Raw genomic sequence first — 17,297 nt, forward strand, 5'->3', positions numbered from 1 at the left:
CTGGAGGGTATTATGCTGAGTGAAATAAGTCTATTGGAGAAGGACAAACATTATATGGTCTCATTCATTTGGGGAATATAAAAAATAGTGAAAAGGAATAAAGGGGAAAGGAGAAAAAATGAGTAGGAAATATCAGAAAGGGAGACAGTACATGAGAGACTCCTAACTCTGGGAAATGAACAAGGGGTGGTAGAAAGGGAGGTGGGCGGGGGGTGGGGGTGACTGGGTGACGGGCACTGAGGGGAGCACTTGATGGATTGACAAATTGAACACCAATAAAAAATAAATTAATAAAAAAAAAGAAACGACAAAAAAGAAAAAAAAAGAAGTTGCCATTGAAATTTTTTGATATTTTGGCTGCTCTTCCAATTACTGTGGAGACCTGAGTTTTAAAGTATTTATACTTGTTATGATGTTGAATTTACAAATCTCCCCTCCCCTTTCTTTTGTTTTCCTTTCCTTTCTCCTTTATTTTCTGTTCTGAAGGAAATAGAGTTTTCTATTTATTCAAAAAGATAAGATAATTGGATTCTTTTTTCGTGTTTTAAAAAAATGGTTGTGAAGGGCATTAGTTGTGAGTTCTATATAAGTGAATTTTTATATTAGAGGATTCCCTTTTCTAAAAAGGGGCAAATTATTATACTTTGCTTGGTCCTGATATATTTCTTTTGTTATATTTTTTATTGGTATGTAAAATGCCAAAATATAAATTTGATTATAATCTTTGTCTGGACAAGACGTGTGTTTTTATTTTTCTTAATTGTATTATTAGAACTTTGGACAACTAAGAAACTGTAGAATAACTCAATTTCTTTTTGTTTTTATTGCTCTTGGAATTTTCTTTTTATTTTTAAATTTCTGTATTTTGAAGTATCAAGTTCTTCTTTCTCTGCAAAGCCAATGTTTCGCTCTGAATTTGCACCCTCTGATGTTATTCTACCTAACTGTATCTAAAAGGAGGAGTGAACTACAAATTAGTTGGTTGTTATGAAGAGTAAGACTCCATCCAAAGCACTTAGTGTGAATACCTGGTCTGTAGTAGCCATTCCATAAATGTTAGCACATCATACATAACAAGGTGTTGAAGCATTTCTTTTCATCCCTTGTATTTTAACATAGTTTAAAAAATTTGTTTGGTAGCTGGTTCTTACTGATAATTATATTTGTGATTTTTGTGGCTTATTATATGCCCTTTGTATTTTCTGGTAACAAGGGTACAAGACTTTATAGACTGAGTATAAAAGCAACTTAGTTGATTGTTAAAACTGGCTTGGAATATATAGCATATCACCAGACCAAACCACTGAAGTTCTTTCACAGATTCTTAAGCATTTTCTTGCCACATGAATAGAATATTTTAAAAATTTCCCTTTTCTGATTTCTTCTTCTCTTCCTCCTTCTCCTCCTCCTTTTTTTTAGTAGAGATTTCTTTGGCAGTAGTGGTATGGCTGTTCTCTTGATGATGAACAGTCTTCTTTTTAAAGTAATGATGCTGGTTCTTATATTTATCTAGTTTCAAACCGGAGGCCCTATCGACAATACTACGTGGAGGCTTTTGGGGACCCTTCAGAGAGAGCCTGGGTGGCTGGAAAAGCAATCGTCATGTTCGAAGGCAGACATCAATTTGAAGAGCTACCTGTTCTTAGGAGAAGAGGGAAGCAGAAAGAAAAAGGATACAGGCACAAGGTAAATAAAGACTCTTTATTTTCTTTGGGATAGACAGGGAGGAGGCAGGAAAGAAGGCTTACATTTTTGAAATATGTTATTTCCTTTGGTAGTAGAATATTTGTGAGAAAACAAATGAAAGCAATTTTTTTTTCCTGGATGAAATAGGGCTAGCCTTCCATAGATTTATACTCAACTTTTTGAGAAATGATTTCAGATAATTTTTGCCATGTCACTTAGATGTGACAGTATAAAATGATATGACCAGGGTTTTTTTTGTTTTTTTTGGTTATATCTTTTGTATGAAAAAAATGATCATTGAGCTGAAATATTCTACTTCTTACTCTCCAGGTTAATTATTTCTCTTAAAAATGCTAAAGGTAATGCTGTAAACATTTTTGTTGTCTGGGGTTTGTTTTCATTTTAATCATCTGGTACTCATCACCGACAAGTGCACTTCTTAATCTTTATTACTTCTATCACCCATCCTCCTTCTGGTAATACAATTTTTTGTATGTCTTGTTATTGCTTAAGGTTGCAGTTTGAAACCCAGTAATGTTTTAATAAAGAATATTGTGTTTTTGTTCCATTTGCTTGATGTTTTGTGTTAAAGTTGGGTAAAATTTTGGCTTTTTAAAAAAAATATTCCTTTGTGGTCATTTCTAGAAAGCAAAATAGTCCTATTAGATTGGTGTTTCATGCTTCCTTGCTTCCTTGTACTTGATAATAATTATTAAGATAAGTTAGAGTCATTATGCAGTCCCTGCTGTTTTTCAGTTGAATTCTCTGAGGATTAGTGTCTTCATCTCTAAAACTGGAGATGTTGGGAGGATTAGAAATAATTATAAATATTTAATATGTCATAAACTTGTTGATGCCATAAAACAACCAGTATATGCTATTGTTACAATGAAGGAGGCAAACTATATTAGTTCCAATACTTTGGATAGTTGGTAGTAGGGAATTGTTGAGTTTCTGTGTCAACCCTTGAGCTATGTAGCTTACTTAACCAACCCCCTTTTCAGAGGAGTTCAGTAGGGCTTTCAGATTCTGGAAAGTTAATTACTCATGTCACAATTATGAGAATTAATGCGTGTGTGTTTGTATGTGAAATCAACTAGTTGGTCAGCTCATTGCTTTATAAGAGGAGGCTACCTTTCCAGTGACCTGAATTTTTACATGCTCAGTGGATTATCCCTTTTACAAGCTTTAAAGTATAGTTAGCTAATAGTTAGAACCTTGACTAATAATTATTGTATGAAGCCAAGGAGGGAAATAATAGAAAAAATAGTTATATTTCACAGAGCATAGTGTCTCTATCTGTGAGGAATCAAGAAAGGTGTATATGTAATAGCCAAGGTATTTTACTGTTTCTGAACAATGTGACTAAGCCCAGAGACTGCTTGGTTATAATCTAGATTTTATGTAACATGTATAGAACAATCAGATACATCACCAGAAATAAAGAGGCTTAGGGATAACCAGAGGTTCAAATTTAGGGTCCTGGGATAGATCTGACCTTATTTTGCTGTCCTCATTTTGCTCTGTTCATCTTCTTTAGCCTTTTGCTTTCTCTTATACAACTGAGCCAAGTGCTTGGTCTTCATTCTTCAGGAAGAAAAGAAATCCTTATTTAAAATGTGGAGGGGTAAATAGGAAGGGTGTGATTATTCTTTTTTTTGGTAATGTAATGTTGATTAGTAATGGAGTCCTAGTTGTGATCCACTCTTTTGTCCTTCTAAAGAAGGGAGAGCAGAGGATGTATGGGATTAATCTTTCCTCTAATGATAGATCTTAGTAGTAGAAGTAGATTTGAGGAATCCCCCATTGATTAGGCTCTAGGTGATCAGTGGGTGCTAAGCACTTGGCTAGTACCTTAAAAGTACCTTGAAGAAGTTTACAAGGCTTAGAAAAGCTTCTTGTATGAAAATTTACTGATAACCTCCCTCTTCCCTTCTGTATTTTTTTGATAAGTGATAATCTTTTTCTCCTTTAAATTTAAGGTTCCTCAGAAAATTTTGAGTAAATGGGAAGCCAGTGTTGGTCTTGCTGAACAGTATGATGTTCCCAAAGGGTCGAAGAACCGAAGATGTGTCAGCAGTTCAATCAAGTTGGACAGTGAGGAGGATATGCCATTTGAGGATTGTACAAATGATCCTGAATCAGAACATGACCTATTACTTAATGGCTGCTTGAAATCTCTGGCTTTTGACTCTGAACATTCTGCAGATGAAAAGGAAAAGCCTTGTGCTAAGTCTCGAGCCAGAAAGAGTTCTGATAATCCAAAAAGGACTAGTATGAAAAAGGGCCACATGCAATTTGAAGCACATAAGGAAGAACGAAGGGGAAAGATTCCAGAGAACCTTGGCCTAAGCTTTATTTCTGGGGATGTATCTGATAAGCAGGCCTCTAATGAACTTTCCAGGATAGCAAACAGCCTCACAGGGTCCAACACTGCCCCAGGAAGTTTCCTATTTTCTTCTTGTGGAAAAAACACAGCAAAGAAGGAATTTGAGACTTCAAATTGTGACTCTTTACTGGGCTTGTCTGAGGGTGCCTTGATCTCTAAACATTCTGAGGAAAAGAAGAAACTCCAACGAGGTTTGATGTGTAGTTCAAAAGTACAGCTCTGTTATATTGGAGCAGGTGATGAAGAAAAGCGAAGTGATTCCATTAGTATCTGTACCACCTCTGATGATGGAAGCAGTGATCTGGATCCCATAGATCACAGTTCAGAGTCTGATAACAGTGTCCTTGAAATTACAGATGCTTTTGATAGAACAGAGAACATGTTATCTGTTCAGAAAAATGAAAAGGTAAAGTATACTAGGTATCCTGCCACAAACACTAAGGTAAAAGCAAAGCAGAAGTCCCTCATTACTAACTCACATACAGACCACTTAATGGATTGTGCTAAGACAGCAGAGCCTGGAACTGAAACATCTCAGGTTAATCTCTCTGATCTTAAAGTATCTGCTGTTGTTCGCAAACCCCAGTCAGATTTTAGAAATGATAGTTTCTCTCCAAAATTCAACACACCATCAAGCATTTCCAGTGAGAACTCACTAATAAAAGGTGGGGCTACAAATCAAGCTCTGTTACATGCAAAAAGCAAACAGCCCAAGATCCGAAGTATAAAGTGCAAACATAAAGAAAATCCCATTGTAGTGGAACCTCCAGTTACAAATGAGGACTGCAGTTTGAAATGCTGCTCTTCTGATACCAAAGGCTCTCCTTTGGCCAGCATATCCAAAAGTGGGAAAGTGGATGGGCTAAAACTACTGAGCAACATGCATGAGAAAACCAGGGATTCAAATGACATAGAAACAGCAGTGGTGAAACATGTTCTGTCAGAGTTGAAGGAACTCTCTTATAGATCCTTAAGTGAAGATGTGAGTGACTCGGGAACATCAAAGCCGTCAAAACCATTACTTTTTTCTTCTGCCTCTGGTCAGAATCATATACCTATTGAACCAGACTATAAATTCAGTACATTGCTAATGATGTTGAAAGATATGCATGATAGTAAGACCAAGGAGCAACGGTTAATGACTGCTCAAAATTTGGTCTCGTATCGGAGTCCTGGTCTTGGAGACTGTTCTTCGAGTAGTCCTGTAGGTGCATCTAAGGTCTTGGTTTCAGGAAGCTCCACTCACAGTTCAGAAAAAAATGGAGATGGCACTCAGAAATCAGTCCGTCCTAGTCCTAGTGGGGGTGACTCTGCACTGTCTGGAGAATTATCTGTACCTGTACCTGGCTTTGTGTCTGACAGAAGAGATGTTCCTGCTTCTAGTAAAAGTCATTCAGACTGTGTTACTAGGCGCAACTGTGGGCGTTCAAAACCATCATCTAAATTGCGAGATAGTTTTGCAGCCCAGATGGGAAGGAACACATTGAACCGTAAAGCCTTAAAGACAGAGCGCAAAAGAAAACTCAGCCGACTTCCAGCTGTGACTCTTGAGGCTGCCCTGCAGGGAGACAGAGCAAGTGGAGATTCAGAGAATGGTTCCTCAAGAGGTGGGCTAGAAGACTCTGGTAAAGAAGAACCCCTTCAGTTAATGGGCCATTTAACAAGTGAAGACAGTGCCCATTTTTCCAGTGTTCATTTTGATAACAAAGTCAACCAGCCTGACCCTGATAAAATTCCAGAGAAAGGCCCCTCTTTTGAAAACAGAAAAGGCCCAGAGTTGGATAATGAAATGAACAGTGAGAATGATGAACCCAATGGTGTAAATCAAGCGGTGCCTAAAAAGCGGTGGCAGCGTTTAAACCAAAGGCGCACTAAACCTCGTAAGCGCACTAACAGATTTAGGGAGAAAGAAAACTCTGAGGGTGCCTTTGGGGTTTTGCTTCCATCTGACCCTGTAAAGAAGGGGGATGAGTTCCCAGAGCATAGACCCCCTACTTCAATAAACATAATAGAAGATACACTGGCTGATCCAAATCATACCAGCTGCTTAGATTCAATTGGACCACGGTTGAATGTTTGTGATAAATCCAGTGCCAGCATTGAAGAGATGGAAAAAGAGCCGGGAATTCCCAGTTTGACACCCCAACCTGAGCTCCCTGAACCAGGTAAGGACTCCTGACTATGATTAGGATTATAGAAGTGGTGATAATGTTACCCTTCTGAAATTTTGATGGAAACACTACGTATAAATTGCGAGGAAAGAATTATCACTTGAAGTGAAGGAAGGACTTTATATACAGGGTCTGAATTTTGAGGACCAGTTTTCCATATGCCTTCAGAAATTGTTTTACCAGAAGCTCTCTCTTTTTTTGTCCCTTTTGCTTTTAGTAAGTTTCAAGAACATTTTGTTACTGTTCATCATTTCCTGCCTTTTTTGGGGGGGTGGTGGCCAGGGGGGATGCAGAAGGAGAGAGAGAGAGAATCTTTAATCAGGCTCCACATTCAGTGTGGAGCCTGGTATGGGGCTTGATCTCAAAATCCTGAGATGATGACCTGAGCCAAAATCTAGTCATTATCTTAGCTGAGTGAGCCACCACGGAACCCACTACCTTTTTAATCTTTGAATTTTTTGGGACTTAACCTGGCATTGTAGGTAATTGAGAGGCCCTGAGCTGAGAATTTTAGTTATTAGTTTACAAGTGAATAGATTTTATTGAATGTTAGGCTTCCTTTATCACAATTTAAGGAAGGTCCACCAATTGTGTAGATAAAAGGGACATTTGCTTTAGGGAAATAGAAGGTGTTCTGTAGTACTTATTCAAAGGGCTTCAGATGTTTTAACTTCCCTTCTGTAATGAGGTTTGAGCAAAACAAAAAATTGAAGTTTCACGTTATCTTACTTTAGCTGCAGAAGTAAAACAGCAGAAGTCTTTCAAGATATAAATAGTATACAGTATAGTTATTGAGAATAAAACCGATTATCGTTAAACATAAGATTCTCAAAGTTGTTTACCATAGATTTTTTCTAACAGCGTTATTGAGATATAATACATACCATGAAATAACGCATCATTTTAAAGTTTATACTTCCAGTGGATTTTAGTATACTCAAAGACTTGTACAGTCGTCAACACAATCAGTTTCGGAATATTTGCATCACTCCAGAAAGAAACATAGTACTCTTTATTTATCTCCCTTCATTTCTCCCCAATCTGTAGATTTGCCTGTTTTATACATTTCATGTTAATGGAATCATACAATATGTGGTACTTTGATGTTTGTTCTTTTAATTAGCATGAAGCAATGCTTTATTTTTATTGTAAAAAATACATAAAGTTACCTTCTAAACAAGTTTAAACTATATATTATAGTATTACTGTATGCATTTTGTGTACAGCAGATCCCTAGAACTTTTTCATCTTGCATGTCTGAAACTGTACTCACTGAACAAAAATTCTGTTTACTTCTTGCCCCAGCCCCTGGCAACCGCTATTCTCTTTCTGTTTTTATGAGTTGGGTAACTTTAGATACCTTCTGTAAATGGAATCATGTACTATTTGTCTTTTGAGATTGAATTATTATTATATACTTATTATTATAAGGTTCATCCATGTTCTAGCATATGACATGATTTCTGTCTTTCTTGAGGCTCAATTTTCATACTATAATTTTTTTTTATTCATCTATCAGTGGACATTTAAGATTGGACATTTAAGTTGCTTCTGTATCTTGACGATTAGGAATAAGCCTACATTGAACATGGGTGTGCAAATATATATCTCTTTGAGATCACATTCTCAGTTCTTTCATTATTTTTTTTCTCTCAGTTATTTTAGATGTATGCCAGAATTGGAATGGATCATATAATTCTAATTTTAGTATTTTGAGGAAACTCTATACTGTTTTCCTTAGTGGCTGCACCATTTTAAAATCCTACCATCAGTGCACTTAGTGTTCCAATTTCCTCATATCCTCACCAGCACTTGCTATTGATTTAAGTGGCCATCCAATAGGTGTAAGGTTATGTCTCATTGTGGTTTTGATTTACATTTCCTTCCCCTGATGATTAGTGATGTTGAGCATCTTTTCATATGCTTATTGGCGATTTATACATCTTCCTTGAAGAAATGTTGCTGCAGGCCTTTTTTTTTTTTTTTTTTTTTTTTAATGATAGTCACAGAGAGAGAGAGAGAGAGGCAGAGACCCAGGCAGAGGGAGAAGCAGGCTTCATGCACCGGGAGCCCGACGTGGGATTCGATCCCAGGTCTCCAGGATGGCGCCCTGGGCCAAAGGCAGGCGCCAAACCGCTGCACCACCCAGGGATCCCTCTTTGCCCATTTTTTAATTGGGTTGTTTTATTACTGAGTTGTAGGATTTCTTCCTCTCTCCCTTCCTCCTTTCCTTCCTTCCTTCTTTATTTCCCTTTATTTAATATATGGTTTGCAGATTGTTTTATTTTGAAGGTTGTCTTTTTACTGTGTTGTTTCCTTTGCTGTGCAGAAGAGTTTAAGTTTGATGCAGTTCAATTTGTCTATTTTTTGCTTTTGTTATCTGTACTTTTGGTATCCTATTAAAGAAACCATTGCTCATTCTAGTCATGAATCAAATCTCCTTTGTTTTCTTCTGGAGTTTTGTAGTTTCAGATCTTAGATTTAAAGTTTTGATCCATTTGGAGTTAATTCTGATATCTTTCTTTTGCATATGGATATCCACTTTTCCTAGCACCATTTATTGATGAGACCGTACTTTCCCCATTGTGTAGTTTTAGCATACTGGTCAAAGATCATTTGACCATGCACTGAGGGTTTATTTCTATTCTCCATTATGTTCCATTGACCTGTGTGTCTGTTGTTATGGCAATATCATATTGGAATGTACCTTTTTAATATGTTTCGAAGAAAGGATATATTCTTTCCTAAGATTATTTTTGGCTCTTTGGAGTCCATTAATATTCCATGTGAATTTTAGAATTTTTTTTTCCTGTTTCTGTAAAAAATGGTATTGGGATTTTGGTAGGAATCACAGTGAATCTGAAGATTGCTCTTGGGAATATGAACATTTTGATAATGTTAAATCTTCTAATTCCTGAATGTGGGCTATCTTTCTACGTACTTGTCTTTAATTTCAACAGTGTTTGTAATTGTCAGTGCATAATTCTTTCATATCCTTGGTTACATATACTCCTCTAAGTATTTTATTCTTTTTTATGCTATAGTAAATGGGATTGTTTTCTTAGTTTTCTTTTTGAATTTGTTCCTTATAAGTGTATAGAAATGCAACTAATTTTTGAGTGTTGATTTTTTGTATACTGCAGCTTTATGGAATTGTTTATTCTTACCTTTTCGTGTATGTGTAAGCTTTAAGGTTTTCTACATATAAGATCATGTCAACTGTGAACACAGACCAGTTTACTTTTTTCTTACCAGTTTGGATGCTTTTTGTTTCTAATTCTTGCCTACTTCATCTGGTTTGGACTTCCAGTGTTGTGTTAAATAGAAGTGGGAAGAACGGGCATCCTAGTCTTCTGATCTTAGAGATAAAGATTTCAGTTTCTACTGTAGAATATCATGTATGGTATTTTCATATATGGCCTCTATATGTCTTGATAATTTCCTTCTATTCCTAGTTTGCTGAGTGTTTTGCTCAGGAAGAAGTGTCGGGTGAGGTGCCTGGCTGTCTTAGTAGGTAGAACATATGACTTTTGATCTCAAGGTTATGAGTTCAAGCTGCATGTTTATTTTTTTTAAAAGATTCCTTCCTTCCTTCCTTCCTTCCTTCCTTCCTTCCTTCCTTCCTTCCTTCCTTCCTTCATGATAGATAGAAAGAAAGAGAGAGGCAGGGACACAGGAGGAAGGAGAAGCAGGCTCCATGCCGGGAGCCCGGTGTGGGACTCGATCCCAGGACTCCAGGATTGCGCCCTGGGCCAAAGGCAGGCGCCAAACTGTTGAGCCACCCAGGGATCCCCAAGCTGCATGTTTAAAGCTTACTTCAACAAAAAATCAGGTGTTGAGAGACACCTGAATGGCTCAGTGAGTTAAATGTCTAATTTGTGGTTTTGGCTCAGGTCATGATCCTCATGGGTTGTAAGATGGAGCTTGAGTCTGCTTGAAGATTCTCTACCCTTGCCCCTCTCCCCACTCGTGTGGGTGTGTTCTCTATTTTTTTCACAAATAAATAAATCTTTTAAAAAAGTGTTGAGGGGCACGTGGGTGGTTCAGTTAATAAGCATCTGCCTTCAGCTCAGGTCATTATCCCAGGGTCCTGGGATCAAACCCCATGTCAGGCTCCCTGCTCAGTGGGGATTCTGCTTCTCCCTCTGTCTTTGCCTCTGTACCCTACTCCTGGGTGCCTACTCTCTCTCACTCACTCTCTCAAATAAATAAACAAAATCTTAAAAAAAAAAAAAAGTGTTGAATTTTGTCAAGCCCTTTCTGTATCAGTGGAGACAGTCATGTGATTTTCTTCATTTTGGCAGCATATGTATTACATTTATTATTTATATGTTCAATTATCTTTCCATCCCAGGGGTGAATCCCGCTTGGTCATGATGTGTAATCATTTTAGTGTGCTGCTGTTGAATTCAGTTTGCTAATATTTGTGGAGGATTTTTGTAGCAGTGTTCATAAGAAATACTGATTTACTTTTGTTTTTAAGTATATTTGTCTATCTTTGATTTGAGAATAATGCTCACCTCATAAAATGAGTTTGGAAATGTTCTCTCAGTTTTTTGGAAGAGCTTGACAAGGTTTGGCATTAATTCTTTAAAAAAAATTTTTTTTAAGATTTTATTTATTCCTGAGAGACACGGGGTGGGGGGGGGGGCGGGGGTTGGGGGCGGGGGCAGGGACACAGGCGGAGGGAGGAGCAGGCTCCATGCAGGGAACCTGACAAGGGACTAGATCCCAGGACTCCAGGATCATGCCCTGGGCCAAAGGCAGGTGCTAAACCACTGAACCACCCAGAGATCCAGGCATTAATTCTTTTTAGATGCTTGGTAGAGTTCTAGGAATTTATCCATTTCTTCTAAGTTATCCAGTTTGTTGGCAGGCAGTTGTTTATAGTAGCCTCTCATAATTTTTTTGCTTCTGTTGTAACAGTTGAAATAAGTCTTCTTTAATTTCTGGTTTTAGTATTTGTGTCTTTTTTCCTTAGTCAACGTAGCTGAAGACTTTCCAATTTTATTGATCATTAAAAAAATCAGTGCTTAGCCTTCTTGATATTTTTAATTTTGCTTTTAATTTTCTATTTTGTTTATTTCTGCTCTAATATTATTTCCTTCTTTCTGCTAACTTTGGGTTTATTCATTTTCTTACTGCTTGAAGTGTAAAAATTAGGTTATTGATTTGAGATCTTTTTTCTTAATGTAGTTGCTTCCTGATACAGACTTCTCTCAGTATTTCCTTTAGTGGACCCCATAAATTTAGGTATATTATGTTTTCATATTTGTCTAATACTTTTTCTAAGTTTCCTGGGGACTTCCTTCAACACATAACACATTGGTTGTTCAAGAGTGTGTTGATTTCCATATATTTGTGAATTTGTTTATAGCAGACTTTCAAATGCTATAGTTCCAGCCCATTGTGATTGGAAAAGATACATGGTCTTTCAGTCTTCTTAAATTTGTAAGACTTGATTGGTGGTCTATTGTGATTTATCCTGGAAAACCGTTCATGTGTGCTTAAGATGAATGTGTATTTTGCTATTGTAAGGTACAGTGAGTATTCTGTGTATGTCTGTTAGGTTTATTTGGTAAATCACGATGTTCAGATTCTGATTTTTGTATTGATCTTCTGTGTGGTTATTATATCCATTATTGAAAGCCAGATATTATACCCTATTTATTATCGTTTGACTATTTCTCCTGTCAATTCTGTCAGTGTCTGCTTCATGCATTTGGGTGCTCTGATGCTGTATGCTCATATATTTGTAATTGTTATCTTCCAAGTATATGTGGGTTTTTTGTTTTTTTGTATAGGGAGTGCCAGTTCGGGTGCCGAGGGCGGGGGGCTTTTAAGCAGGCTCTGTGCCCAGCATGGTGACAGATGCAGGGCTTGATCTTAAAATCCTGAGATCATGACCTGAGCAGAAATCAAGAGTTGGACATTTAACCTACACAGCCACCCAGGTGCCTGACTAGTTGCTTTTCTTGCTGCTTTCAAGATTCTCTTTGTCATTTGATGGTTTGTGTCTTGGTGGGCCTCTTGGATTCATCTTGGTTGTAGATCTTGAGTGAGTTTCTGAGTTTGGATGTTCATTTCCCTCCTTGGATTTAGATGTTTTTGGCCCTTTTTCATTGAAATAAGCTCTTTGCCCAATTCTCTTTTCTCCTTTTGGAACAACTTCGTTGTCCTCTTCTTCACGATTTTTTTTTATTTGAGAGAGAGTGAGAGAAAGAGAGAGAGCACAAACAGGGTAAGGAGCAGAAGGAGAAGCAGACTCCCCACTGAGCAGGGAGTCCAATGCTGGGCTTAATTCCAGGTCATGATCCAAGCCAAAGGCAGATGCTTAACCAACTGAGCCACCCAAGTGTCCCTCTTTTGGAACTTCTGTAATGTGTGTATTGGTCCACTTGCTTGTATTCATAAATCCTGTATGTTTTAGTTTTCTTATTCTTTCTTTTCCTTCTCTGGTTTGATAATTTCAAATGTCTTGTCTTTATGTTTGCTAATTCTGTCCTGTGCTTAAGTCTGCTCTTGAATCTAATAGTGAAATTTTCAGTTCAGTCCTAGTCTTTAGCTCCAGAGCTACTGTTTTTCTTTTCTTTTCTTTTCTTTTTTTTTTTTTTTGTTGGTCACTCTTGGTTGATACTCTTATTTGTTCATGTTACCATTTTCTTGATTCCTTTTAGTTTTCTGTGTTCTTTTGCAGATCATTGAGCATTAAGACTTATTCTGAATTTTTTCTCTGATAATTCATAGAACTCTGTTACTTTGTGTGATTGGTTTCTGGAGATTTTGTTTGTTTTGTTTTATCTCAAAGATTTTATTCATTTATTTGAGAGAGTGAGCATGAGGGGAGGGGGAGGAAGAGGGACAAGCAGATTCTGTACTTGAGATCACAACCTGAGCTGAAATCGAAACTTGTCTGCTTGCTTAACCGACCGGGCCAACCATGTGCCCCTGGAGATTTCTTTTGACCTTTTTTTTTTTTTTTTGAAGATTTTATTTATTTATTCATGAGAGAAATAGAGAGGCAGAGACATAGGCAGAGGGAAAAGCAGGCTCCCTGTGGGGAACCCGAACTGCAGGATCACATCTGCAGGATCTCGACCTTAGTCAAAGGCAGATGCTCAACCACTGAGCCAACCAGGTTCCCTATTTTGACCCTTTGATTAGGGCCAAGGTTGCTCGTTTCTATGTATACTTGGTGATTTTTTTTTATCCCCTGAGTTGTATTCATTTGAATAACAACCACTTTTGGTCTTTAGGGATTGGCTTCAGACATGGATAAGCTTTCACAAATCACCTCAGTTAGAGATTTTCTGGGAACCTCCAGATCCTTTTTTTGGAGGGTGGACTTCTCTAGGTTTATCCTAATCAGGGAAGTCTGTCCATTTCTTTTCAAGGGTTCGTAATCTCCCTCTAGTGTTTTGCTTTGTACTGAAGGTTTGTTTGTACTGAAGGTTTACTTGTATTACTGTAACAATCTTTCCCATTCTTCATTCTCAGTGGCTCCCAGGTATGCAAAGAGTACTGGCTCCCCATTTGCTCTCAAAAGCAGGCAAGATAGATAGTAGTCTCTTGTCTCTCGGGCAGTTCTCTAGAAATCCAGATTGCCGAATGCTGGTTCCACTCTTGAACTGTTTTTTTTTTGTTGTTGTTGTTGTACAGAGAAGCATAAGTTTAGTACCTTCTCCTGATCTCACCACTCTATGCTGGCCTTTGACTCCCTTATCACAAGCCATCTGGTTACTCAGCATGCTGGGCATTCTTTGTCTTGTTTTCAGCAGGCCTCAGGAATCCAAACTGTGTGGGTTCTGTGAGTGGTCCCAGTTGTATTAGGCAGACTTATGTCGGGCAACCCTTTGAAAAGGTGGTATGTTGGACACAAGCTCCCCACCCCCAACTCCATCAGGGGAGCTCAATCAGTGCTTGGGTTGGGAGTGGCAATCTCAATAAAGTAAATTGGCTCTTTTTTAACCCATTTCAATGCTATAGGCCTTGTCTTTGAACTTGCCTAGGGGTACTGCAACTTTATAACTGATTTCTAGAGTACTCAAAAGGGTATTTTGATGAATCTATTGTTACTTTGGTGTCTCTGTGAGGGAAATAGTATAGGGTCTTCCAATTCTGCCATATTGCTGTTACCACTCTTCGTGACTTTTTTTTTTTTTTTTTTTTAAGATTTATTTATTTTTAGAGAGAGAGTGAGGGAGAGCACACATGTGCATAAGCAGGAGGGGCAGAGTGAGAGCAACTCCCAGGAGCCTTACAGCTGTGCTCAGAGCCCTATGCAGGGCTCCAACCCAGGACCCTGAGATCACAACCAGGCACCCCTGTTTCATGTTTTTTAATGCCAAATAATACTACATTTTATGAACAAACCATATTTTATTTATTCTTTAATCAACTGATAGATATTTGAGTTGTTTCTACTTTTTGGCTTTTATGAGTAATGATATTAATTGAACATTTGTTTGCAGTGTTTTGTGGTGGATATGTTTTCACTTCTACTGTTGATATATTTAGCTGAATTGCTGAGTCATTTGGTAACTATATACATAAAACTTTTGAAGAACTGTCAAAATGTTGTGCCAAAGGTGTTTTGCGATTTTAAGTTCATATTAGCAATATATTGATGGTTCTAGTTTCTACCACTTTACTCACACCTATTTGAAATAGCTGTCCTAGTCAGTGTCAAGTGGTATTTCATTATTGTGATTTGGTTTGCATTTCCCTAATGGCTATTGATATTGAGTACCTCTTCATGTATTTAGTGGTCTCATATAAATCTTTTGGAGAAACGTCTGTCCAGATCCTTTGCTGGATTTTAATTGAGCTGTTTTTTTTATTATTATTGAATTGTAAGAATTCTTTTTTTTTTATAATAAATTCATTTTTTATTGGTGGAATTGTAAGAATTCTTTACATGGTATAGATGTATTGTATATGATTCACAAATATTTTCTCCCATTTAGTGGGTTTACCATTTACATTCTTGATTATTTTGAAGCACAGATGTTTTTCATTTTGATAAAGTATGCTTGTGTTTTCCATGGTTGCTTGTGCTTTTGGTGTCATGTCTGAGTAACTATTGCCTAATCCAGTTTTCTCAGCACCATTTATATTAAAAAGAATATTCTTTTCCCATTGAATGGTCTTGACATCTTTTTTTTTTTCTTTCAAGATTTTATTTATTTATTCATGAGAGAGACACACAGAGAGATAGACAGAGACATAGGCAGAGACGATCCTGATGCCAGACCCAATCCCAGGACTCCAGAATCACCACTCGAGCCAAAGGCAGATGTCAACTGTTTGAGCCACTCAAGTGCCCCAATGGTCTTGGCATCTTAGCTGAAGATCATTTGACCATAAATGTGATGATTTATTTCTGGGCCCCCAACTCCTTTCTTTTGATTTATGTGCCTTGTCTTTATGTCAGTACCACAAAGTGTTAATTACCCTATTTTTATAGTAACTAATTATAGTTTTGAAATTGGAAAGTGTGAGTCCTCCAACTTTTTTTTCAAGATTGTTTGGGTTTTCTGGATCTTTCACATTTCCATTTTAATTTTAGGATCAGTGTTAACTTCTGCAAAAAAGCCAGCTGGGGTTTTGATAAGGATTATACTGGATCTGTATGTCAGTTTGGGCAGTGTTGGCCATTGTTAACAATATTAGGTTTTTCTAAGCTATACACAAAGGATGGCTTTCTATTAATTTAGTTGTGTTTCATTTATTTCAATGATATTTTATAGTTTTCTGTGTATAAATCCTGTGCTTCTCTTGTTCAATTTATTCCTAAGTATTTTATTGTTTAAAAATTTTATTCTTTTTTGATGCTGTTATAAATGGTTTTCTTAATTTTATTCTTAGGTTGCTTACTGCAAGTATACAGCAATACAGTTGATATTTGTACATTGTTTTTTGCATGTTGCATCTTTCCTGAACATCTTTTTTTGGGTTCTAATTGTTTTATTCTGAATTCCTTAGGATTTTCTATATACATGATCATTTCATCAACTAATAGAGATAGTTTTACTTCATCCTTTCTGATCTGGGTGTCTTTTATTTACTTTTTCCTTGCCCAGTTGCCCTGGCTAAAGCTTCCAGTGCAGTGTTAAGCATAAGTAGAATGAACAGGCATTCTCTTGTCTTATTCCTGATCTTAGGGAGAAAGCAAGCATCCAGTCTTTCACCATTAACTGTGATGTTAGCTATAACTTTGAAAGATGGCCTTTCAGTTTAAGAAAGTTCCCTTATATACCTCATGTGTTAGATGGTTTTTCTTTGTCGAGATGATCATTCCTTTTTAACATGATGTATTAATTACATTGATTGATTTTCTTATGGGAGCTGCAAATCCACAGGAGGACCAGTCACAGCTTCTCAAGGATTTATTCACCTTCCTGCTGCCCTTCTGCTTTGTGCCAAAGCACCTTTCCTTGTGATCTTTTGGAAGTTTGGGCATGGTGTACTTTTGCTTCATTGTAACTCTGGGAATAGAGTCCTTTGGGGCCATAGTTTATTCTCTCTCTTTTTAAAAAATATTTTATTTATTTATTCATGAAAGAGAGAGAGAGAGGCAGAGACACAGGCAGAGGGAGAAGCAGGCTCCATGCAGGGAGCCTGACGTGGGACTCGATCCCGGGTCTCCAGGATCACATCCTGGGCCGAAGGCGGCGCTAAACCACTGAGCCACCTGGGCTGCCCCCCTAGTTTATTCTCTTTTAAACTTTTGCTCTTTATACTTTATTAACGGGATCACAAAAAAAGCCCTCAGGACAAAATCCATTTCAGTGCTGTATTTATTTCTCTAGGTTATTACTTTGTTAGTTTTTGGTTTGTAGTTCTTCACTCTCGTCAGTGCTTTGCAATTTTTTTTTATTTTTTTATTTTTTATTTTTTAATGATAGTCACACAGAGAGAGAGAGAGAGAGAGAGAGAGAGAGGCAGAGACACAGGCAGAGGGAGAAGCAGGCTCCTTGCTCCCTAGCCTGATACGCAACTCCATCCCTGGACCTGGGGTCATGCCCAGAGCTGAAGGCAGATGCTCCCCA

At 37.5% G+C, this 17,297-nt stretch overlaps 1 protein-coding gene across 10 annotated transcripts in view; it reads left to right on the plus strand.

The window, feature by feature from the left end:
• NSD1 (nuclear receptor binding SET domain protein 1) overlaps positions 1-17,297 on the plus strand; it is a 154,835-nt gene that overhangs the window by 79,619 nt on the left and 57,919 nt on the right. For all 10 annotated transcript variants that reach the window (XM_041749928.1, XM_041749934.1, XM_041749932.1 and 7 more), the window contains 2 exons: positions 1,514-1,686; positions 3,669-6,240. In XM_041749928.1, the coding sequence (XP_041605862.1) occupies positions 1,514-1,686; positions 3,669-6,240 (2,745 nt within the window). The remainder of the gene's footprint in view (positions 1-1,513; positions 1,687-3,668; positions 6,241-17,297) is intronic.

This window comes from Vulpes lagopus, chromosome 3 (assembly GCF_018345385.1).
Source record: "Vulpes lagopus strain Blue_001 chromosome 3, ASM1834538v1, whole genome shotgun sequence".
NCBI classification, from domain to species: Eukaryota; Metazoa; Chordata; class Mammalia; order Carnivora; family Canidae; genus Vulpes; species Vulpes lagopus.